This window comes from Vicia villosa, linkage group LG1 (genome assembly GCF_029867415.1).
Source record: "Vicia villosa cultivar HV-30 ecotype Madison, WI linkage group LG1, Vvil1.0, whole genome shotgun sequence".
Lineage (NCBI taxonomy): Eukaryota > Viridiplantae > Streptophyta > Magnoliopsida > Fabales > Fabaceae > Vicia > Vicia villosa.
This window is the reverse complement of record NC_081180.1, coordinates 23,293,758-23,320,156: the sequence shown is the minus strand read 5'-3', so window position 1 is coordinate 23,320,156 and position 26,399 is coordinate 23,293,758. Positions and strand designations below refer to the sequence as shown.

Sequence of the window (26,399 nt, the reverse complement as noted above, 5' to 3'; positions counted from 1 at the left end):
ATAACAAAATTAAGACATGGTTTTTCGTCCATTGGGACTGTTTTCACACAAGAAGAAAAAATTGGTACTTGTTTTTACAGTTCCAAACAAATTGTTTGATCTTGACAATGTTGTTATCATGAGGCTTCCAAGAAGGTATTTTTTTATTTTATAGTATTTTATGTAATGTTTTCCTTAATGTTACTAATGATTTACAAACTATATATAATTGTTAATATGTCTGTTAACTTTGACTTTGTTATATGTTTGACATATGATCAAAATTTCAATCTAACAGCTCAAATATATATATTTTTTCATATTTTTTATAAATTTGTATTCTAATTCATGGTCTTACATCAAAATCATATACAAATTGTGGATTAATTTACCAGATGCTTCAAACCGTGAAAAAAATACTTAAATCATATTAGCCGCCAAGAACTTGTCATTGGATGTTGATCTAGAAGAAATGGCTAATAAGACTAGTGGTTACTTCGAAAATGATATCATGGTTTTTTTTTTCATTTAGATATTAAGATTGTTATGTTTGTTTATGTGAAAAAAAGTGTTTTTTCATGTCGAATATAAAATGAAAACGGAAAAAAAAAAGATTAAATTACATTGTCAAGCATTACTTCTAAGGAAGTAATTATGTTAAAATTAGGAATGTTTTTCTCAGTTGTCCAAAATCTTTTACTAAATGACTAAACTCACCTTTGTTTGTTGCAGTGGTATGAGGAAAACTTAGAATATATAAAAACACTATTTTCTATAGCTCACAAAATTATACCAAGAATTATTTTTATTGACGAAGTTGGTTACTTCCTATATTTTAACCTCTAATGTTTTTTTATAATTTTGCTTAAGTCTAAATTCTTTTTCTTTGGGACGGGGAATAAGCAATTTTATTTTAGGTTGAGACTTGGGAGTGTAAAATGATTTTAAATAATGTTCGCGGCTGCAAAAAAAGCTTTCACAATTTTGGTCGGACCAAGTGTTGTCCATGGCAGATGGCAGTCCAACTAATAGAAGAAAAAACTTGAAATCATGTTAGAATAGCTATGTAACTATGATTATTTTACTACTAGCTCCTCTAATTATAAGTTTAAAGTAGGTTATCTAATGAACTAAAATCAATTTCGACACCTTTGTTCTGATATTCCGTTATGCATAAAGAGCCTTAAACTAAAAGAATAACTGAGAATTTATGGGTAGGTAATAGATACTGTTAACCAAGGTTTTCAATCACTATAGCAGTTGCAGTTGCCTATCGAGAGTCTTATACTATGCCAAGGACTTACTTCCCTAAAAGATTCAACAAGGTGAAGGCCCGTGAGTGGTTTTATGGATCTGTTTGTTTATGCATAAAAAGGTGATTCTGTGGTCCATTTTCTTTTAATGGTTTTATTTCTTTCTGAAGCCACTATTTTTAACTATCAAAGTAAGAACTAATAGAGTTTTTTCTTCAAGAAAATCACAAATAACTGGACCAATATATGTATTAGTGACCCTCTTATGAATCTTTTTTCTTAGTGTTTCTTTGTAAAATGCTATTGTGACATGTTGACACTTGGTTTGCAATTTAGTATATGATTTCAGTGTTGCGTGTACCATTATTTTTACATTTTTGATGTTTAGATTTTTCTTCATTCTTCCATTTCTCATGAATTTACACAGTCGGATCTGATTACTACTGCTTTGAATTTTTAGAATCTTCTAGTTTGCCTGATACATAAATTGTAAACCCTAAATCATGGATTTCTTGGTTCTGTAAATCGAAGTTCTGTAATGTTATATCAAGGTTTTCTCAAAGAAAGAGGTATGATTTCTTTTAGTTTTAATTTTCTTTATTTAACTTTGATATGTCTAACTGTAAAGTAAGTTAAGAAAAGGGAAACCCATCACATGATTGAAGATTAGTGATTACTGATTAGATATTTTCTTTTTCCATGTGGAATTGTTTCTGCGATGTCTAGAGTTTATGTAGGATAAGCTTCAGCTAGCTCTTGGTTGGGGAGCATGTGCATATCTTGGAAACACTGTAACCAAAAGTCAAGCAAAGCATTAAGGTTCTTAAAGTTTTGCAGGTTTGATGATCCTCTTGCTATCTCTTACTTTTCATGTGTTTAACATAGTTGTAATTACTTTTCTTTAATTCAGTCATAGTTATGCAAGGTTGTTTAGTTTTAACAAATTGATCTTGAATTTAAGCTACTTGTGCTACTAGTATACTTATCTCCTTGAGTTTGATAATGAGTTGCAATTATTTTTAATTGATGTTAAAGTATACCTGCTTGTAGCTTTGTGCTAGAAGTTCCAATTTTATATTAGTAAGGGAAAGAAATAATAGTATGATTTTGTTTTTCAACTTGCAGAGTGAACATGATGAGCTGGAGACTAAGTTCTTAGAAGAGCGGGCTCAGTTGGAAGCTAAATACCAGAAGCTTTATGAACACTTTATACTCAGGTTTGTGTTACTTACTTATTGTCTATGATTATAATATTAACTTTTTGACATAATTACTTGTTTTACAATGGTTACAAGTTTTTCTTCTGGTTATAGAGGTATGAGATTGTCAATGGTGTTATTGAGGTCGAAGGAATAACAGATGAAACAGTACTGACAGAAGAAAACAATGGTAATGCAATTTATGTATATCTATTGCATAGCTTCCATCTGTTAATGATTGCATATTTAGTTAATGGCGAAGTAGTTGCTGGTGTTGCTAGTGTGGAAGCTCCTGTAAGTTGATCATTCAAGTACTAAGCTAATTAAGTAGTCTCAAAACTTAAACAAGCTAAAAGATATGATTCTCAATCTTACATATGTTTAAAATTAATTACCAGTTATAAAAAAAACCTTATTTGATCATGTGGTTGCAGGAAAAATATTTGACACCTGACTGAATTTTACGCTTCAAGAGCACTTTACTTTCTGCTCAGTGTTGATGGTCGATGAAAATCTAAGCGGTCATTCCCTCGAAGCTTCTAGTAAAATTTAATTGCATTTACTCTTTTAACTATCTCCTCCTCTGTCTCTACTGCATTGTAAACTCACTACAAATGCTTCTTTTTTGTTGTTACATAAAAATCCCTGTTTTCATACCAAATAAAAGCCTTGATCACTTTCTATTCGGTATGGCGTTACCTTTTTTAGTTAGGAGGTTTGATTGGTGGAATTGCTACATCATGGCTTATTGGAACTGTATGGAAACACAAGTTCACGACTATAGATGGAAGAAGATTTCCCATTGACAGAGCACCGATGTATAATCTCTTGAAGATTACAAGACCTAAGCAATGGAAATAGAAACATTTCAATGATCAATTGGATTATAACTTATAGAAGTAAACAAGAAATAGTTGCTAGCATTGTTTACCTTACCTGTATAATGATAATGATACCTGTTGTAAGATTTTGATAATAAAATATTTGAATAGGGGTTACTACTTTCTACTACCTTACCTCTTTAAATTACCGTGCATACTTTTATATTGCATAAGATATGATGACTTATTAGTACAAAAATATGATTTTATATACTTTTTGGTAAATATGAAAAGTATTATGGCTTAGTACATGAAATATGATTTTTATGCGTATGATTTTATAGTATTTTAAATATTATGACTTCTTAGTACATGAAATATGAAGAAATGTGATAATTAAAATAGGTTGTAATGTAGCATATGATATAGGGTGTAAATGGAATTAAATATAATATAATGTATTAATTCATAAGGTATAAATTATATTTAAAAAGGGTGTAACTAAGAACGTATTTATACCCGATTTTTATTAAGATAGGGTGTAACTAAGAACGTGTTTACACCCGATTTTTATTAAAATAGGGTGTAACTAAGAACATATTTACACCCAATTTTTATTAAAATAGGGTGTAACATAGAACGTATTTACACCCGATTTATATTAAAATAAGGTGTTACTAAGAATGTATTTACACCCAATTTTTAATAAAATAAGATGTAATTAAGAACGTATTTACACCTAATTTTTATTAAAATATGGTGTAACGTAGAACGTATTTACACCCGATTTTTATTTAAAAAGAGTGATATGTAGAATGTATTTACACCCGTTTTTTATTTAAAAAAGGTGTAACATAGCATGTCTGTACACCCGTTTTTAAACGGGTGTAAATTCGTCATACATTTCTCACCCGGCGAATATACACTTGTTTTTTATTATAAAAAATAGGTGTAAATTAACCATTTTGTACTAATGATATTTTATGTTATAAGTGTTTTTTCATGTCGAATTTAAAATTTAAAACATAAAGAAAAAATACATTAAATTATATTGTCAAACATAACTTCAAATGTAGTAATTATGATCAAATTAGTTATTTTTTTCTCAATTGTCCAAGTTCTTTTACTAAATGACTAAACTCCCCTTGTTAATTGCAGTGGTCTATAAAAAGTTAAGAATATGTAAAAGCACTATTTTTTTATATTTTACCTAGAGTTACTTCTTATATTTTGACTCCTAATATTTTTTCGTTTAAGTTTAAATTCTTTTTTTAAACTACATTACATTATATTTATTTTGTTAGTTCTAATGGTGGAGAGGCAAATAGATATTTAAGTATACAAACATGTCAAAGAAATACTTTATAAATGTTTATTTTCAAAAGAGTTTTATCATTTAAATGCAAACATTTAAAGGATGAGGCAAATAGATATTTAAGTATCAATAAATACGAGCATTTAAAGAAAACACTTTATTAATATTTTTTGTCAAAAAGTTTTTTCATGGCGAATGTAAAATGGAAAACGGAAATAAATGCATTAAATTTCTTTGTCAAGCATTCCTTCAAAGGTAGTAATTTTGACGAAATTAGTTATGTTGTTCTCGATTGTCCGACCCCTTTTACTAAATGACTAAAATCAAATTTGTTTGTTGGAATCGTTAAAAGTATTATTTTCTATAGCTCACAAAATTAATTGTACCAAGAGTTATTTTTATTGATGAGGTGGGTTACTTTCTACATTTTGACTCTTAATGTTATTTTATTGTCTAAATATTTTTTTCAAAACTACATTAAATTATATATATATATATATATATATATATATATATATATATATATATATATATATATATATATATATATATATATATATATATATATATATATATATATATATATATATATATATATAACTTATTATATGAGAATGACATTTTTATTTGAGAATATGAGAATGAATCTGAACCATTAGATTTTAAGATAAATGGTGAATATTAACTGTCAATATTTTTTTCTCTTTCCTCCGTAAATTATTTTAATAATGAAGGAGGGAGAAAAAGATTTACACTTAATTGTTTTTTTCTATTTCAAAATAAAAAATTTATTTATATGAAAGTTTGACTTTTTTAGTAATACACATGAAAACATTAATTTTCAATGATAGGAAAGAACTATCATGAATAGTCTTTTATTCAGATATTCTTTTAATTGTTGTGTTATTTGTGATAGGTGAACAGTTTGTTATGGAAACATGAACCATTCGAATAATGAAGCTCTTTATAACAAAATTAAGACATGATTTTTTGTCCGTTGGGACGGTCTCTGCACAAAAGAAAAAAATTGTGCACTTGTTCATGCATTATAAACAAATTGTTTGATCTTGATGATGTTGTTATATAAGGAGGCTCCCAAGAAGGTGATTTTTTTATTTTATAGTATTTTATAAAATGTTTTTCTTAATGCTTTTAATAATTTCTAAACCATATATAATTGCTAATATGTTTGTTAATTTTGACATATTAACAAAATTTCAATCTAAACATCATATATATATATATATATATATATATATATATATATATATATATATATATATATATATATATATATATATATATATATATATATATATATATATATATATATATATATTTCCTATTTTTATAAATTTGTATTCTAACTCGTGGTCTTACATCCACATTATATACAGATTGTTGATTAATTTACCACATGTTTTAAACCGTAAAAAAATATTTAAGATCATATTACCTGTCAAAAACTTGTCAGTGAATGTTGATCTAGAAAAAATGACTAACAAGACTAGTGGTAATTTCGAAAGTAATATCAAAGTTTTTTTCTTCATTTAGCTATTAAGATTGTTATGTTTGCTTACGTGAAAATTAATTTAATATTATATATTTTATTATAGAATTTATGTGTGGAAGCTGTCTATTGTCATATTAGAGAGATATTAGAAAAAATAAAAAATGTTAGTTTAATATTATTCAGATGTTGGGCTAGTTTATATATTACACCTCAAAATTATTAATTTTTTTAAATTATACTTCTTTTTGACAGAGAAGTGGGTTATATAGCAATGTAGATATCTATCTTTTTAAAATGGAGTGATATGCTATAAAGAGGAATATCAATTATTCTTTATTTTAGAAAATTTCTTTACCCACCTGGTCACCCCAGCGAAAAACTCATTTTACCCCGCTTCGGAAATGCATTTCCGAATTTTTTTTTTCTAAATTTTTTCAGACTTCGGAAGTGCATTTCCGAAAAAAATCCCAAAAATTGGGATTTTGAATAAATTCGGAGATGCATCTCCGAAACAATAAAAAAAATCTAAAAAAATCCCAAAAATTAATTTTAGGATATTAATTAATTCATATATCATAAATTTGATATAATTTATGAGTAATGAATAATAATAATTATATATTTTGATATAATTTATGAGTTATGAATAATAGTTATGAGTGTTTTAATATATGAGTGTTTTAATTTATATATTTATATAATAATTATAATAATTATTATATATTTTGATATAATAATAATTTATGAGTGCTTTAATTTATATATTTATATAGTAATTATAATAATTATTATATATTTATAAAAATTATGATATATTTATATTTATATAATAATTATTATATATTAATTATAAATATATTTATATATTTATATAATAATTATATATTTTGATATAATAATAATTTATGAGTGTTTTAATTTATATATTTATATAATAATTATAATAATTTTTATATATGTATAAAAATTATTATATATTTATATATTTATATATTTATATAATAATTATTATATATTAGTTGTAAATATATTTATATATTTATATAATAATTATAAAAATTAAAAAAAATGAGTGTTTTAATTTATATTAATTATTATATATTTATATATTTATATAATAATTATTAAATATTTATATATTATATATTTATATATTTCACTTACAAAATGGATAATTATTATATATTTATATATTTCTATTCTGATTCATAATTAAAAATGAGTTATAATTTTTTATTTAGTTTAAAAAGATTTTGTCTTAATTTTATTTAATAAATAAATTTTATATTTAATTCTATACCATTCAAAATTTACTTATGAAATTAAAATGTTTTTGATTTATATAAGTTAGTAAAATAATTTTTAACTTTAAAATTGTTTAGGAAATTTTGATTCTATTGATTCACCTTCATTTTATTGATTCACTTTCATTTTATACCTATTAATTGTATTGATTCACCTTAATTTTAATTTTTTAATAATTATTGAACTTTTTGGAAGTGTATATCGAAACATTCCAAGACCAATTTGGTCTTGGAATATTTCGGATATGCATCTCCGAACACACCCGCTCTCTGTTTTCGGAAATGCATCTCCGAAAACTCAAAAAAGGGGGTGTTTTCGGAAATGCATCTCCGAAAACACCTTTTTTTCGTGTTTTCGGAAGTGCATTTCCGAAAACACCTTTTTTTTCCAATAAAAATACGTTTTCGGAAATGTATTTCCGAAATAAGGGGTATTTTGGTAAATTCGCCAGAGGTGAGTAAGAAGGTTAGGAGGTGGGTAAAAAAAATTTCTTATTTTATGAGTTGAAGTTGTTAATATGAAAATTTAATTAATTAATTGATTTTCTTATATGCAGGTTTGTGTTGGTGTCAAACTTGACTCATCCATTAGGATGAATTGCACTAATGGAATGAACACTTTGGAGAAGTACAGAAGCATTTGGATCTAAAAAACAAATGAGTTATTTCATCTAAATAACATAGGTTATTTTATGAAATTATGACTTAACTACATTATATTATATTTATTTTGTTTGTTCTCATGATGAAGAGAAATAGATATTTAAGTTTCATAAAATACTAGCATGTCAAAGAAACACTTTTTAAATATTTTTGTGTCAAAAGTGTTTTTTTTCATGTCTAATAAAAAATGAAAAACGGAATAAAAAATGTTTTAAACTACATTGTTAAGCATTACATCCAAGGTAGTAATTATGTTGAAATTAGTTATGCTTATCTTGGTTATCCAAGTCTCTAACACACCATATAATATATATCTAGAAAATATATTATGCACAATGTTAATTGGTACTGATACAACATAATTGTCTATCGGCATCAATATATACACATGTCCAAAAGAATAATATACAATATGGCACATGATATTCAAAGGTGTCAAATCAAAAACTAAGATATATGTACAACATCGAGATATGTTCATAATCCACAACGGAAGATCGTGATAACAAAAGTCTTCGAAACATCATCAAGCAAGCTTTTCCTTGTCTTCAACATGCAAAGAATCACCTGAAAAACAATAATAATAGTAGGGTGAGATAATAATATCAGTGTTTTCCCTATCTTAAGGTTCACTCGGCTCTGTAAGGTTCTATATCTAATTCTCTAACATAAACTCCTCAATTTGGAACATTTTTGTACACTTATACAATAGAGCATGAGTGAAGTATCTAAGAGATATTCGCATTTTATAGAACTATGTAATTTAAACTCACATAACTCAATAAATCGTGGGTGTACATGGCTGCATTATCAAAACTTCATGTGAATAATATAAGGATATGATATGATCACGATGTAAACAAATTGTATTATTACATAAGTTATAAACACATTATCACATAATACAATTATAATTCTACATTACATATACATATTACTACCTGTGAATGTATGTCACTTGCAATATAAGCACATACGCATTCATTGCTTTTTATTATTATGCACAACACGAACAAAATCAATTATAACTATTAGTATAGATTGCTAAACAAGTAGAGACAATGACCCAAAGCATACATTTACATGATATATATAATATACAACTACAACTTGTGCACTCAAGCAAAAAAAGGACATCACACAGTATAACAACACACTCTATATTAGCACTCTCACTATTAGAACATGACTTACAATGCAACGACATATTTAAAGTGTGATGAATCACATACAAAACAAAGTTTATGAAAAAAATCATGAATACAATAAACAACACAACATTTTACATAGCAAGAAGCATGTTTTAAAAACCAATCTCACAATCAAAGCAAGAAATCGTTAAAAAAAATCTAAAATTCAATTTCATAAAAATTTTCTCCAAGGCAAGAACTAAACTAAGAATCACCTCAAAGCAAAAAAATCATTAAAAAAAAATCTAAAATCCAATTTCATAAAATTCTTCTCCAAAGCTAGAACTAAACTAAGAATCCACCTTGATGAGATGAAGATGATGAAGACGGGAGGTGAAGTTAATGATTATGATGATGATCCCATGAGCTTTTCTTCTTCTTCCTTGAGTTTCTTCTTATTTCTATCATTTTCTTCTTTCTCTTTTTTCACTAACAAATAATATATATATATATATATATATATATATATATATATATATATATATATATATATATATATATATATATATATATATATATATATATATATATATATATATATATATATATATATATATATATATATATATATATATATATATTAAATTGTATATCTTAGAGAGAGAGATGTCTTCTACTGACCAATTGACCATTCAATAATGTTATCAAAATATTCTTTATTTTACTTATTAATAAAGGTCAATTGAATTGAGTAAAATTAAGCTCAATTGATTTTATTGATTACTCTATTTGTCCCAATTGACAACAAATAGAGTACATAGAAGCACAAGTTGTCTCAACTTACAACAAAAAGAGCACATAGGAGTTCAATTTGTCTCAACTGACAACAATTAGAGTATTTAAGAGGATATGGAATGTTACATACCCTCACCCCCCCCCCCCCCCCCCCCCCCCCCCCCCCCCCCCCCTCCTTAAATTGAAATTTGTCCCCCAACTTCTTTCAATTAAAGAAAGGAAACACTTCTTGTGTCACTGACTTAGGTCAATACCTAACTTTGTTTGAGTCTAATTCTCTGACATACTCGATCTTCCAACTTCTCCTTACTGTAAATCTTCATTCTTTCGTGACTTCTCAAAACTTCTTGATTTATTCATACTCGTATTTCCAATCACTGATTAACTTCTAACCTTTCCTACAACTTCCCTCTTCTAACACACCATTCTAGTCTGTTTAATCACGGTTTACCCAAAATCCACGACTTAATATTTCTTGCACTGAGTTAACCAAATTCCATAATCACTGCACCTTATTTTGATTGGATAGTCAACAGTACTCTCTAAACTCTGTGGCGTTAACCACTGATCCCTTACTTACCAGCGGTACTAATGACTCTTCTCTTATAAATTCTTTAACAAATCATGCGACCTTACAATCTGACTACTGATATTATTATTTACTTCACTTGGCCTGATCCTGCGTACTAAGCATGCACACACTTGAGGCATCACTTCCTCCACACGACTCCAATAAGATATCACTCATTTTGTACAGAAGTTTCTGACATTTATTCCTATGAACAATCATATCTCTGATCCTCTATGAAACTATATTAAGCTCTTCCATCCATCACTCACCACTGCAGTATTCTGACTCAAACAGCATGGAACACTTGGGATTCCTAAGTACTACTATTTAGCTTATAATCTTCCATAGAAAAATCACATATATCCTCTAGAGTGCCTACTACCCAAAACAGTACTAGAACCTTACTGACATCCACCGGTAGAATAACTTTCTCGCCGAAACACAAAGGTTGATGAGAATAGGACCAACATCTGTTGAAGATAGATATACAGGAGTCACACGACCGTGGCCATAAGAGTGTGAAACATTCAAAATTATCCTATGTCGGTTCCGTTTAATCCATGTAGTCTGAAAATAATCGGTTTTTATTGCCATATTTCATTCTAAGTCATTTATAGGGTTCTGACCTACTCATGGATTCTGCTGACATAGGATTTAACCAACTCACAAAATATTACCATTAAGGAACATCGAGTCACCAACGAGACAAAACTTCCCAAGGACTTTAACCCATCAGGTATGCAAATATGAGTTTCTAACACTACTCACAGAGTCACACCATTTTGTTACACATCTTGAGATGACATTGCACTTCCTGATCATAATTTTGCATTTCGATCATCTCGCTCCATCTCATGGAGATTCTAGCCTCTGGTCTTACACGTATACAATCCAAGTTACATGCTTAACTTTAGGAATATATCATTCCTACTCTCGCCTGGAAAGATAACTCACGAAACCTGCCGATAAGGTATGGTAGCATTGTATACATCTAACACTTCTCTCACGGGGCTCTAACTCTAAGGCCATATATCAAAGTGAACTGTTCAGATGTCATACCATGACTATCCACTTATACCTTATCAACATGTTCGCAAGATACTGAATCGATCTCTTCGAGATCGCCACCCCGGTAAGCCTCTTCCAACTTCACTCCTTATGCATCTCATTAGTCATAAGAGTGATACGCTCAAGGCTTACCCACACTAAATGTAAGTCATACCGGTTGGTTCCCCAAGCGTCTAACTTCCTTGGCATCTCTATAGGTGATCTATTACACATTACCCTTTAGAAATTCAATTTTAAAACTATAAAGTTGGCTTGCATTAACTTGCAACTCTTTTCTCAACTTACACATCTTTGATGGCGCACAAAATGGGATTCCGGATTTACTTAGTTCAGATAATGTGTGAACCTCATGCTCTATGATCATACAATACAACAGGAATTTCAATAATCCACTCCTACTCTTGCCAACCAAATAAAACACACTCAAGATGAATCTTGATATTCCTACGCACTTACCGAATTGGATTCACTTCTGAACTTAACATCCATTATATGCTTCATCACACGGAGGTTACCTATCTGAATGACTCACAACTGACAACTTTTTTCAACTACTTACTATTTCACGTGATGTAGTCGATTTCACGGTCCACACTTAGTTTTGTTCCCAAACTTGGCTCGCCCTCGGTTGAATTCCACATACTTAGATTTTCAGGACTCAAAACTCATCTACTCGAAAAAAAGTGTGATACTTCACAACTACCTCAACGCAATATAATCAAGCATACAAACTTGTGACGAAGATACCATTATTCGCATGCCTTCTTAGTACCAAAGTATAGCTCTCTCTACTTCACTCGATACTCTCGAAATCTTTGTATATGAACAATCATTTGTTGTATACTCCTTTACATGAATCACATCCAATTGTCCTCTAGATATCATATCATTGGTGTAGCAAATTTTTATTAGCATTAAATCTTTTTCGTGATACCCTAAATATAATCTCCAATGTAAGGCTGGCAAGATTTAGTCTACCTTCCTTCTCTCAACCGGTGCATACATGTTTTGCTTGGAATAGACAGTCAGTTGCTAAATTTCAATACCTCTCGAGTATTCAACTATTTGGAAGGTACCATTCCGAACATACTCCTTAAAGTAATCTCGTTCATTCAACATTCTCTATTGAACTTATGAGCTGAAACACTAGTACACCGCCTCGCTTTTGAGCCTTGTGGCATCTGTGGGACAAAACTATCTTTTCTCCCTCACTGCATGGAATTACTTGTAATACTTGTTCCACACTAGTGGGTTAATCTTGCTATACTAACAGTCTCATACATTCCTCAAAATTCTTGTGAGTCTCGTTCGATAGAAATCCTTAAGTTTTCGATTCCCTTAGCACTAGAGGATTGATTTAACTGTCTGAACCGATGATATTTCCATCGGTTTGATTTGGTGGAACCAAACCAAACTAACTGATTTGGTTTGGTTTGATTGATCGGTTTACAATATTTTTATTTTAAAACATTATATTCATCAGTTTATTCTTCATTATCGTGTTTTTTGGTGTATTTTATGCTATTATTTTTTAAAATAATATATTTTATAACATGATTTCCATACAAATTATAAGTTGCTCTTAATCCATACGAAACATAACATGATTTTCATTGCATCATGAAATAAGTTCACTATCAAATACAAAAGTTAACACTTGGCATCAGAATGTTGGAAAGGGATTTCAAAACTTGACAATTAGAACAGAGCAAAACACACATCAATTAACATGTTTCACACCTGAAACATGCATCCAAACTATTTTGTAACAAGACTAGAAAGAATTTTGTTGAAGAAGAAGAAACAAAAAAGGTAAAAAAAATATATGATAATTAATGAAGAAAACTTGAACACGAAGAAGACGACCATAGCATATCAGAATAACGGTAGTGAGAGGAATAATGGTTGTGGGCAACAAGAGCAGCAGTTCAGTGAAAACATGTTTTTTGTGACTTATGATTTCTATTTTTCATGTTTTAGAATTTGGTTCTAGATGCGTGTTTTTCTTAAAGGAATGAAGTTTAAGCAAAAATGGATAATGATTGGACCGGAAAAAAACTTGAGCTTAATGATGGATGGAATATAATATTTAGAGCGTCATTATTTGCATTAGTTCGGTTCATCAGCTTGGCGGTTCTTAAAAACTAAAACTGGGCTATCTATGAAGGTCTTAAAGTTGGAATTAACATGGGGTTCAAGAAAATCATCATGGAATCAGATGCCAAACAAATTATCAAAGACATAAATAGAGTCAGAAATGCTCCAGCAAGTGGTAATCTTTTTTGCAAGATTAGGAAGTTTCTTTGTGCTGATGTGGAGATATCCCTCAATCATGTTTTCAGCGAGATAAACCAGTGTGCTGACCTTTTAGCTAAACATGGTATTCAACAAACGCCAACTTTCAGATTATTTCAGGATTGTCCTTCGTTCATAAAGGACTGCTTCGAGTTAGATCTAACCGGGTTTGCCTATTCCCGGTTGGTTCCGGTTTAGTTTTTTTTTTCTTTGTTGGGGCTTTTGCCCTTCATCCAAAAAAAAAAAAAAAACTAAAACTGAGAATTGAACAAAACCACATCGATTTTTATTGGTTTGGTTCAGTTTTAAAATCAAACTAATAACAATCGGTTTGGATTGTCGGTTTAATTGAACTTTTTTAATCCGCTTACACCCCTATCCAAGACACTCTTTAAAGATACTAAATAAAAAAAATTATAAAAGTCAATTATTTTATTTTTTATGTATTGAATATATGCATTTTCAAAAAATCTTATGCGTTTTTTAAAGGATTAAACTGTTAAGATTTTATGCATAAACCGTACTATACCTCATAATGTCAGTATGCAAACTTGAGATTGATTGAAACATTTATATTTTTTTGTTTTAATCACCAGTATTTGGTTCACTGGAGCATCTAATCTGATTCGGAGTCGATTTTTATATCAAGTGGTTTCAACCTCTTTTTAGACAGTTATGGGATCGAATCGTGATTCTTACTATCAAATTCAACATCAATCACACCAATTAACTATGAGTATCGAAACATTTATGTTGTTTTTGCAAATCAGACTTAAACCTAACAATGTTCAATTATATATTAAATGGTCATGATTATATATTATTACCAAATATACCATTAGTAGGTGATCACATAGGGATACATAAAAAATTAGGGGCCCATTTGATCATTTTTCCAACGCTCTTGTCTCATGTTCACGGGTTATTTCCCTTTGAATTTAAAGATAGTATAATATTGCAATCTACCTACCACAATAACACAAATGCCCAATATATTTTCAACCATTAATCGTCATTATTCACTTACATTAGTATGAGTTATGGGCCTCTAATTATAAATGATTTCATCATTTATGTACCTTAAAACGGAGGGTATTCATTTCCTTATCATAATTACGACATGGGTTTCTAATTTCAAATTTTCCAAAATTCCATCATAAAACAAAGTAATACTAGAAATAGATTTTGAAAGAGAATTGTTGAAAAAATTGCCACAAAAACCGGAAAATGACTTAATAACAAATTAAATGAACTTTATAATTGTCTTTCCTTAAAAAAATATTGAAATTAGTTGTGACACAATCCTTGTCAAAACAGTGCCATGTGGAGAGATTAACGTTAACCTCTCCGGATATCTCTCTCTAAAAACCTTGTTTGTCTGTTCCTACCAACAACTGATTCAGTATCAAAAAAATTCCTCCGCAAAGGTTGTTCTTTTTTCTTAACCGTTAAACCCCTTTTGTTTCTTATACAACAAAAACAAAACCACATTCACTATTTCTATTCCGTATTCACATTTTTTTTGTCATTCACTTTCAAATTCTTGTAATCTTATCAAACTCTCAAATGGGACAAGAATCAGATTCCAAAGCCAGGTTGGTGTTAGATATTTGTTCCATTTCCACACGTTCTGCAACATGTGTTCATACCATTCTTTCTAACCCAACCAAAACAACTTTCATTGACTGGTATTGCATTCTTGGAGTAAGTTCTTTCAAAACTTTCTTTTTGTGTTCTTTCTTTCTCATTGATACATATATCTTAATATTGGGTTCTCATAGGTGGAAGAAAATGCAGGGGTGAATGTCATTCGCAAGAGATACCGTAAACTCGGTAGGTTTAACTGACTTTAATATTATGTAGAATCTGCATTCTCTCTTTAACACATGAACAATGAGAGAGAGAAAATCTTATTTGGTTTTTGTATGTAGCTTTGCAGCTTCACCCAGATAAGAACAAACATCCAAAAGCTGAAATTGCCTTCAAGCTTGTTTCTGAGGCAAATGCGTGTCTAACTAATGCAGCAAAGAGAGAAGCTTTTGATTTTGCAAGGTACAAGCATTTCTGTGTTGAATGCAATAGAATTCCATATACAACAGACAATGTTTCTGGCAATTTCGGAGATTCGGGGTTCAAGGCATGGAATATTTTCACAGGGTCAAGATCTTTAAAATTTTGGAGAAACATTAAGGATATTAGAGAGAGATTTAAGGAGGAGGCTGATGTGATTGAGAATTGTTTGAGAGTAAATTCAATGTCAAGGACAGAATCTCCACTCTACAATCCAGATAGTTATCTAGATAGAAGCAAGTCACAGGCACGGCATAGATTTGAGAAAGAAACCCCTATTTTTAATCCTTCAGATTACCCTTACCAAGATTATCCTCATAGGAGAGGCCATGCTAACAAGAATTCTTCCACATTTTGGTATTTGCAGACAAATAGTATGCTGCACAATGAAAAGAGAGGACCGCAGCTTAGCTCGCCTGTTTTTGAGGTCAAAAGTAGGAGTATGTTTACAAATCAATTTGCTTTTGTACCATCAAGATATTAGCTTTTTACCATTTAATTAAAGCAGTATGATTTCATTCTATCGCTTCTTTAAAACATTAATTACCTTTCAATTCATTTGTCGTGATACGTTTAATTGTTTAAATCTCTAAGGGTAGAAGCAGTATTGATTAATTTAAACATGGGCTGTTGCACGAAAAAATAAATAAAAAGGCTAAATAATATAATTTGCAACAATGGTAAAGAGTACAATAGGTGGTTTAGTATTCCTTATGCTACAGTAAATGTGAAACTGCTAGAATTTAAAATGGACAAAATTTGATCACTACTTAAGGTGATGTAAATGTGATAAGTTTTTTTAGGTTTGTCAAAATTACAATGAAAGCAGCTTTCTTGATAACATTAGTTTAATGCCTTTTAACAAGTTTTCTCAAATAAACCCATTACAGCCTCCAGAGATGATAAGGCTTGTGATTTGCTACTAATTCACTCCTTTTGAACTTTAGTTTCTTTCTTTCTCTGTGGAGCATAAACGAAAATTATTGGGTTGCCTGTTCTTTAGACTTTGGGTTCTTGAGAATTCCATTATCAATCAAAGGCTGCAACTCTTTTTTTGCAAGCTTCTGTACCTTTGAGTCTGATGATTCCAAATATGCAGAGATAATCTTACAGCTGCAATCACAATGCCAAGAAAAAGATAAACATGAGAAATTGGTCTTATGCACACTGATTCCATACATTAGAGGATAGGATAGTAATATACGAGCAAATGAGACCTACCTGTGACCATGGGCCCATAACTCAGTCTTCCCTTTTAAGGCTTCCTCCCATAAGACGGAAGCAAATTCAGGGCAATCCAAAATTAGTTTTCTGATGGTCCTACTTGAAAAGAAATTTTCAAAGACATGCTCCTCTTGTGAATCTTCTGACTTAGGCACTGCTGCAAGAGATGTTATTGCTTTGTGGAGAGAATTAATCTTATCATCCAAAGTTGGATGCAGTATGCCTCCAAAACCCCCTGTTGCAACCTGCATGTACCATTGATTTTATCAAAAAGGCAATGCTTGGTAACAAAATGAGTTCGAGAAATTTTAATATCAAACTAGTCTTTATTACCTCGTATATGACCTCTTTGCCAAAATTTGACTGTATCAGTTCTCCTACATTCTCAATGCAGACATCAAGAAGACTCTGTATAGAAAATTACAATCAAACATTATTTTAAGTACAACTTCACAAATCAGAAGTTATTAGCCTGGCCTCAGGTTTGTAACTGATCAAAATCAATATAATTAAGTGACCAAAGAAAGGTTACGTAAACAACCTTTGCCATAAAAAATATATAAATATATACAGAGAAATATATCACAGTATAAAACACAAGTAAAAACATGGAAGGATAATTATATTATTAGAAGAAAAGCTAAAGCAGACCCACCTCTCCAAGTCCACTGTTGATCAATAGCTCTTGCCTTCTGACAAATGGATCTTTCTTTCCACTCTCAGCGAGGTCGGTATCATCCTCAGAAGTTTTATCTTCATTAACTTCGGGCACTTTCACTTCTATGTCTTCCTTGGAATCATTGTCATCAATTGAAACCTTGGAAGTTTCTGTCTGAGAGCTTGGTTCTGACTGATCCTGGCAGCATTCAAAATGAATGGCGCGATTAATAAGTTGCCTAAGTACAAAAAGACGGAAAAGATGGGAACAAAAGAAACCTTGAGAGACAGAGAAGGTATAGATGAATTCATAGAAGTGAGTTCATCAGGACTGAAATAGCGTGAACAATTGGGATGCAGTAGTTGGAGTAAAGGACGTCTTCCATTCTGAAAACCCATAAGATAGAATTATATGCATAAAAACAACATAAACCACATCATAATTCATAAGAACATAAAATAAATAGCCTTTATGCATGGTTTATTGATGGGATTGAAGAAGCTAGGGCAGGATAACTTAAAAACTACTGAAAAAATGCTAATTGTTCAGCTGCATATAAAAGGTTTCAAGAATATTCTTATTACTATTACAAAAACTACAGTTTATTTTGGCTTCTCTTTTATAATGTTTGTAAATATCATATGAGAAGTATAAAGAAGTAACCTTATCCAAAACAAGCTCCTTCAGAACTGATTGAAGCTCGCGAATGATAACCTGTAATGAGAATATTTTAAAAGCTTAATATGAAACAAAAGTTTCATTATAGAGCAACAATTACTATTCAATAGATATATTATCAAAATCAAGCGCACCTTTGTTATCAGTTTTGTGTCGTCAACAACTGAAAAGATGGAAACCAGTACCTAAGAATTTAAGGGAACAATATTCAAATTTAGTTCTGAATGAAAGGTAAGTTGTGAGGAATTGGAATTTAAAGGCAATATGATTCCCTTTCACAACTCATGGGAGTTCTTTGATTATTTTATAAACTGAATCAATAGACTATAAATATGTTAGGCAAGGGCATGTAAGCCTTAGTGTTTTGTAAACATAACTATTTTCAAATTTATTAAGTCTTTTGAGTGTGCCAAATTTGACCTAGTTCCCCAAAACCGAACTTTTTACCATTATGTATGCGCATTATGCAAGAATTAGACTTTGATACCAATAATGAAAAGAATAACTAAACATAGATAAGCTGATCAACAAAATATAGCTAGAATCAAAGCACTAACCATACACCCATATTGATGAAAGGCAGTTTTTCCAACATGCCCTTTCAATCCTTTGATGATCTTCTTTCTTTCCTAAAAAGGGAATGTGAAGTAGAAGGATGAATTAAGTCAGATTCAATAATCAGGGGTACGTAACACATTCCGATTAAAAATATTAATTACTATAGAAACCTTGGCACTCCCATATTTCAGACAAAGTACTCCAATTTTGGCTCCATCCTTGGTACCAATCATTCGGACAAGGAGTGGACTTGACAACTGTTGGATTATATCTGTGACAGAGGACTTTAAAAAAACTCAATTTAGATAACAAAAAGCTATTGCCATAATCAAAGTACTAAGAAGTAACGAGAACCCTCACAGGTTGTTGGGGGGAAGGGGAAAGAGGATCTGAGTTGTAGGTGGAAGAGGGAGATACCTTATCAGCGATGGTAAAGTATTCCAGCAAGACTCTGTGTAAGATAGAGTGGTCAACTATCCCTTTCTCTAAAATTGGCTGAATCACTGAAGACATATGACGTGAAACTGCGCCTTTTTGTAGACCCAACTTGGACATTACATCTAGTAATCTGACATGCAATTAAAAGCTAAGTAAAAATACTCCAGAAAGAGGAAAATAAAATAAAGTATTATGATGAATTCCATTCAATCACGACAAGTAAAATTAAGAGATTAAGTGAGACAAGTTGGGGAAGAGGAGCAATTATTGCTCACAAAATTAGGAGACTGCTTTATACATAAAATTATATAATTCAACTTGTTATGTTTTCTACGTAATTTTAACTATTCTTAATTTTAAGTATAGACTGTTTAAACCCATAGTATGAAGGTATATTCTTCAGTGTTCTCTGTGTATAAAGTATTTATATATAGACGGAATAAGAACCATCTAGTTATTGGATAACTTGCAAAGCTTGCTTCTGCCTTGTATGCAGGTCTCAATGAAATGAAATAAAATAAAGTTGGAACAGGTGTTTCAACTCTCCTTATGTAAGTTTGGGGAGGTTGAGTATATCCTTTATATTACACACATTAGCACACTCTCCACCTGAACAACAATCAACTCTAAATTCCAGCGGTGACCTTTATATCGTGTATAAAATGCAGCGCCTAGAAGAGATATAGACATGCAACAATGTCCCAAATGTTTTAATGTAATTCCTAACAGCAGAATCTTTACCTGGTCTCCTTCGCCGTGACTAAGTCCTTAAACAACTGAAGCTCTGTGGAATATAATTCCAAAACCAGCTCTTGCTTTTGTGCAGTACTTGCTAATTCATATGCATGCTCAACAACTGCATAACACGTAGGTGCACAACTTAATTAAAGGACGTTATGTCAGCTAAATACTGAAATGTTTGAATTATTGGCAATGACAATTAGTATTGTTGCTGCATGAAAAACAGGAGAAATGCGGAAAGAAAGCAAAAAACAGATTTTGAATCCCCTCGCTCTCTTCCTTATAAAGGTCCAAAACAAGTGAAAAACTTTGATCTGGTAAGCCATTGAAAAACTCAAAAACAACTGCAGCAAACCATGAGCAACTTCCAAATATTGCTCAAACCTATGTTACATACCAACTGATCCAACCATGTGGCGAAGAAGAGGAGCAACATGACCACGAAGTGTAGAGATAAAGCCTGCCAGCTGTTTCTTTGAGGCTGAAAATGAAGGATATCCAATTAGAAGAATATGAGTCACTGACACACACACGATATTATATACAAATACGCATTTCACGCAGACCATTACCATTGTCAAGCATCTTCTTTACTAAGTGAACTGCATATGCATTGTATGCTAGAGTTAGAAAATGAGGACGTAGCTCTTCAAATACTTCATCTCTTTCAGCTTGTGAACAATGTTTGACACAAGTCTTTCAATTCAAACACACAACAAAAACCAAAGATTAAAACTGCAATACATACATACACTACAAGGATACAAAACCGGAAAATAAAATCTCAAAAAGTATACCTGAAGAACACGAGAAGTAATATGAGACCCTGCAATCTCATGAATCTTCCCCTTCATTTTCGTTAAAGCTTCTGTCACCAACCTACCATTAAATTAAAGTACATAGTAAATTAATAATTAAAAGTTAAAAATTCATTCATATCTTTTCTGCAGAGTAAATTAAAAGTACATACTTAGATCTATCTGCTTTCGCAATCTCGTGACGCCTCATCTTTTCCCATAGACGAGCAAGATCCTAATTACAATTACAATTACAATTACAATTAGGTATTTAATTAACCAGATTTTCAATTAATTTACAATATAGTAAAGGCTTCAATTCAACTAAATAATAAAAATAACAACAAATTGAACAAATAATGATACAAAAACGACAACACTAACTTGTTCAAGAGTAAAATGGCGTCTTCTCTTCTTCTTTCTAGAATCCGCAAGTTCCTGAAACAACAAAAAATCACAATCCAAGTTAATCGATTCAGAACAAGTAATTACGAGATTGTGAAATTGTGAAAATCGGCAAGAGAAAGTAACCTTAGCATTGATTCGACGTTCTCGGCCGGTAAGGGGGATTGTCTTCTTCTCTTTATCATCGGAGTGTGGTTTGAGCTTTTTTGAGGGAACGAACTTGGTGACCTTTGGTTTGGAAGGGGATTTGTGAGGTTCAGTGTTGGTTCGCTTTCTCTTTTTGGCGTCTGCAACTTTGTCATTCTTCGCCGCCATTGATGAGTGAGGGTCTGAGGTTACGATTGGGTTTGGAGGAGAAGGAGGTAACACTCGCAAAGTCACAACTACGAAAGGTTTAGTATTACTACTAGGGTTTTGCAAATTCCTTCGGTTTTTCCCCCAAATAATTAATTGCTAATAATTTTGTTTTATTTTTAATAAAATTTGCTAATAATTTTTGTGCTCTTAAAGAAATATCAAATAGTAGTAATATTTTTACTTGAAAAGTAGTTTTTTTTTTTACAAGATAATGTATTATTAAAGTAAAATTATATGGTCCTATTTGAATGAGATTTGAATTTTCTCATGTTCTTTTGGTCATATTTTCTCTCATTTTATTAATCTAATGATTAAATATCACACCAAATAAAAATAATAATACAAATAAAAGAGAGAAACTTGAACCAATGGTTGAGATTGGAGCATGATGGAAACATGAGAAAAAGATCATGAAAGATCCAAATCCATTTAAATGAGTTCAATACTAGTTATGTGGACACAAATATGTAAGAAAATTCCGATCATTAGAATATTTGATAAATTAATTAAGTCAAAAGTATTTTCTAAATTTGTATTTGACTTTTTTTTAAAACAAAAAAGTTTATATTGAATTAATTCATCCACAAACTTCATAATACTCACCAAATGATTCTCGATGTAAGTCTTTGTAACCTCTTGTCTTTCTTTTTCCTCCGATTAGATGTATTAAACTTTGTCAATCTAATTCTATTTCAACTTTTGACAAAAAAAAATAGTTGCCACGTCGTAAGCGCTTAGCCTCTATCGAAGTAATATAAAATGTATCATTCCATGAAGAACGTTTGAAGTACCAAATTCCATTATTTCAATGTTTAGCTAAGATTATGATTATTTTCGATTGGAGGTTGATTTTCGGTTGATTTCTTAAACAATTTATGAAAAGGAATTTACAATTATGAATTATATCCAAGACTTACTCACGAAGGTTCTTAGTTTAGGTTAATTACGAGAAATCTACGTTGTAGAAACGAATAGAAAATAATGATGATATTTACTTACGTCAGTGCATTATCTCGTCATAAACCAATGAACTACCTAATTTCGTTAGTGTTGTTTATTTGTTTAGGATCCATTAAGCTCGACTATTAAAAATAGAAATTTTTTACAGTAGTTTGAGACACTTTCGTAGCCCCATGCGTGTATTTGTTTAGATTTTCAAATTTAGATGTTAATCATACTCTTTAAGTATATGACTGGTATTTATGAATGTCTCTTTACCCACAGAGACGTATGAGTTGAAAAAACAGAAACTAATACAAGCAATGAGTTCTCTTTATTAACGTTTTATCAAGAAACCTACCAGAGGTATGTCATTTAAATAGTCCTCATGTCCTAAATCCTAAAGGGAACTACTCACACATATTGGAAATGGAAGCAAACATGTCTATATATGGAAGCATAAACAGATGTATAAACATAAGAGATAAGCAATTAAAATAAATAAAAAAAATAAGTAAATTATAACCTATAAAACATGAATACTTGTTCCAACTGAGACTTTTACAAGACTTGAAAATGCAAAAAAAAAATAATAATAAAGAGAATAAAACTATAAACTAATTTAAAATTGCATAATGTAAAGGTGAGAGAAAGTTAGTCTTAGTTTTTCGTGGCAGAAATGGCCATTCCTGTCACCCCGACAAATGGAGTCCATAAGTGGACCATATTCGTAGACGGAGCATCAGCTCGACGGGAAGCAGAGCGGACATCATTCTAAAAGCGATGAGGGTGTCTTGATTGAAGTTTATATCACCGTATCTTTCCCAACTTCGAATAACCAGGCAGAGTACGAAGCTTTCCTCGCAGGACTATGCCTGGCCGAAGACTTGGGAGCAAAAGAGGTAAAAATATTTATTGATTATTAGCTTGTCATCTCCAGGGTCGGTCCTTTAAATTCAGGTGCCTTGGGCGAATCAAAAGAGTACCCCCCATATAATTTTTTATAGGGATAAATAACATTTTTTGATTTACGCCCCCTTAAAAAAATAATTTGAGATTCCCCCCTCGTAACTCCCAGATTTCATTTGCAGACCCCCCTTGTCACGATTTTGCTGACTGTGTCCTACGTGGCATTGACGGTGTCCTACGTGGCTTTTTAAAAATATTTTTTATTTATTTTATTTCTGAAAATGTCCCAGGTGGCTTTTTTTATATTTTTTATTTATTTTATTTCTGGAAATTTCTAGTTTGTAACATTTAATAAATTATTTTTTTCCCAAAAACTTGCAATCGGTGGGTATTGAACCCATGTCTTCATCGTTGCAGCCATGTAGTGGTACCACTAAGCCAATTAACTTACACTGTTTTAATGTTGCAGCCATGTTTTCAATGTTGCAGCCAATGCTAATGTTGCAGCCAATGCACTAATCTAAATATTTTTTACACAGAAATCAATTATAATTATAAAATTACTTAAAAATTATTTTAATTAAAAAAATTCTTAATTAACATATATCAGTTGTAATTTTTATTAAAAAAACTTATTATTTTGAATGGTTATATATATATTAAAATGAAGTACTTATATTATAAATAACATATATTCATTTAAACACATAAATTATAAATAATGTTCTTTGTAATTTAAAAATATTTTACTGTTAACAAATAAATTATAAATATATGTTCTTTATATATTCTTCATATAATAATAATCTTTATTCATATTCATATAAGTAATATTCATATAATAATAATCTTTATATTTACTGTTAACAAATAAATTATAAATATACTGTTCTTTATATATTTAGATTAATGATATATAAAAATTAATTTAAGTTTATAATATTATTTAAAAAACCATAATTATATTTAATATATTACTTCAATAGTAAGAGAATTTTTAAAAAACCAAAACGTAAGTTAAAAAACCAAAACGTAAGTAAAAATTTTTTTTAATTCAATAGTTAAAGAATTTTTATTCAAATTATATTTAATATATTATTTCAGTTCTACTACTTATTTATAATTAACCAAAACGTTTTTTTTGTTTGTTTTATAAACAATATATATAAGTCGTTTTAATATTTTAATAAATATAATAATTACTGTAATACACTATATATTTACTATTAACATACTATATATAATATAATACTTATTGTTAACATATTGTATATATTTAACTTACTGTTATCATAATATATATTAAAGAGGTAATAAAACAGTTAGAATATATATATATATATATATATATATATATATATATATATATATATATATATATATATATATATACTTGTAAGATACCCGTGCTTCCGCACGGGTAAATTTATTTAATATTGTATGAAATTAATTAGATATATATAAATTTTTAATAAATGATTTAATTACAAATAAAAAATATTATATAAATTTAATTATATTAAATAATTATATAAAACAAAATTTGGAAGATGAAGTTAAAAAAATGAAATTTTAACATTTAAAAATAAAAATTATCTCTCAATTTATAGTAATTGTTGATTAAAATAAAATAGATACTTTGTTGATAATGACCCGTGAAATAAAAAATTTATTTGATCTGATATAAAATATATTTAAATACAAATGTAAAATGAAAAATAATCATATGAATTTAATCGTATTAAATAATCTTTAAAAAGACCGTGAAATGAAGAAAAGAAAAAAAAAGTTAAAAATAAGGATATTATCTCTCTCTAATAAAAACAATGATTGATTAAAATAAAAAAAGTATTATGTTGATAGTGACCCGTGATATTACAATATTTTTAATTTTATTAAAATTAAAAAATAAATTATTTTTTAGAGTTGATACATAAATAGAGAAAAAAAAATGAAAGTAAGAAAGTGTGAGAAGAAAATTTGAGAGAAATTTGAAATTTTAATTAAGAAAGAAAAAGTGTGTAATGATCGATTAAAATAAATTAAATATTGTATTGATAGTGACCCGTGAGATAAATAAATATTTAATTTTATTAAAGTTAAAAAAAATAGATTATTAATAATTTTTGTGATTAAATGAAAAAAAATTAAAATGAAAGTAAGAAAGTGTGGGAAAATGAAATGTGAAAGAAATTTGAAAATTTAAGTAAGAGAGAGAAGAAGTGTGTTAGGGAGAAAAAGTTGGTTATTGAAAAGTTAAAAAGTTGGACCAATGAGAGGCCGACAATTGGCGCTTGGTTATTGAAAAGTTGAAAAAGTGATATGTGATTTTGTTAGTTACCGAATTGCCCTTTTTTATTTGTAAAGAAATTTTTAACTAAGGGCATAATAGTCAGATTGGTCAATCTTTTATTAATTGTTTGTATATAGTAGAAGTATATATATATATATATATATATATATATATATATATATATATATATATATATATATATATATATATATATATTACTATTTTAGTTGCATCTTTAAATATAGCACGTCAATTGGCTTAGTGGTAGTTCCCCTTGCCAATCACATTCGTGACATGGGTTCGATACCCACCTGCTACAAAATTTTGGAGAATAATCCACTTATTAAATTTTATCAAACTTAACATAATAATAAATAAATTTAAAATATTTTAAAAAAAAGCCACGTGGGATTCACCAGAATTAAA

General features: G+C 29.5%; 2 protein-coding genes across 3 annotated transcripts in view; one reads left to right on the top strand and one right to left on the bottom strand.

The window, feature by feature from the left end:
- LOC131631199 (uncharacterized) overlaps positions 1–16,596 on the top strand; it is a 34,073-nt gene extending 17,477 nt beyond the window's left edge. The window contains exons 1-3 of one of the 2 annotated variants that reach the window (XM_058901983.1): positions 15,196–15,610; positions 15,688–15,739; positions 15,838–16,583. In XM_058901983.1, coding sequence (XP_058757966.1) covers positions 15,473–15,610; positions 15,688–15,739; positions 15,838–16,460 — 813 coding nt within the window. In that variant the 5' untranslated portion in view covers positions 15,196–15,472 and the 3' untranslated portion in view covers positions 16,461–16,583. Of the gene's footprint in view, positions 1–15,195; positions 15,611–15,687; positions 15,740–15,837 lie in introns of those variants that run through there. The other variant, XM_058901989.1, reaches the window with a different exon arrangement.
- A 23-nt stretch (positions 16,597–16,619) lies between these two features.
- LOC131631190 (pumilio homolog 24) lies at positions 16,620–21,900 on the bottom strand. Its single transcript, XM_058901974.1, has 17 exons — positions 21,602–21,900; positions 21,455–21,508; positions 21,244–21,305; positions 21,071–21,152; positions 20,846–20,969; positions 20,671–20,754; positions 20,274–20,388; positions 19,512–19,662; positions 19,265–19,378; positions 19,094–19,165; positions 18,671–18,721; positions 18,522–18,572; positions 18,137–18,244; positions 17,856–18,056; positions 17,534–17,608; positions 17,198–17,445; positions 16,620–17,089 (listed from the first exon to the last, which is right to left on the bottom strand). Exons 1-17 carry the CDS (start codon positions 21,788–21,790, stop codon positions 16,957–16,959), a joined length of 1,914 nt encoding a protein of 637 aa, XP_058757957.1. The 5' UTR covers positions 21,791–21,900; the 3' UTR covers positions 16,620–16,956.
- Positions 21,901–26,399: the final 4,499 nt, after the last annotated feature.

What these genes read in the sequence shown, in the direction of transcription:
- LOC131631190 (XM_058901974.1), bottom strand. Translation starts at nt 21,790, where the DNA reads ATGGCGGCGAAGAATGACAAAGTTGCAGACGCCAAAAAGAGAAAGCGA. An exon ending in AACGTCGAATCAATGCTAAG is followed by an intron (nt 21,509 to 21,601) that starts GTTACTTTCTCT and finishes TTGTTGTTTCAG; the next exon opens with GAACTTGCGGATTCTAGAAA. An exon ending in TTATGGGCCCATGGTCACAG is followed by an intron (nt 17,090 to 17,197) that starts GTAGGTCTCATT and finishes TTGTGATTGCAG; the next exon opens with CTGTAAGATTATCTCTGCAT.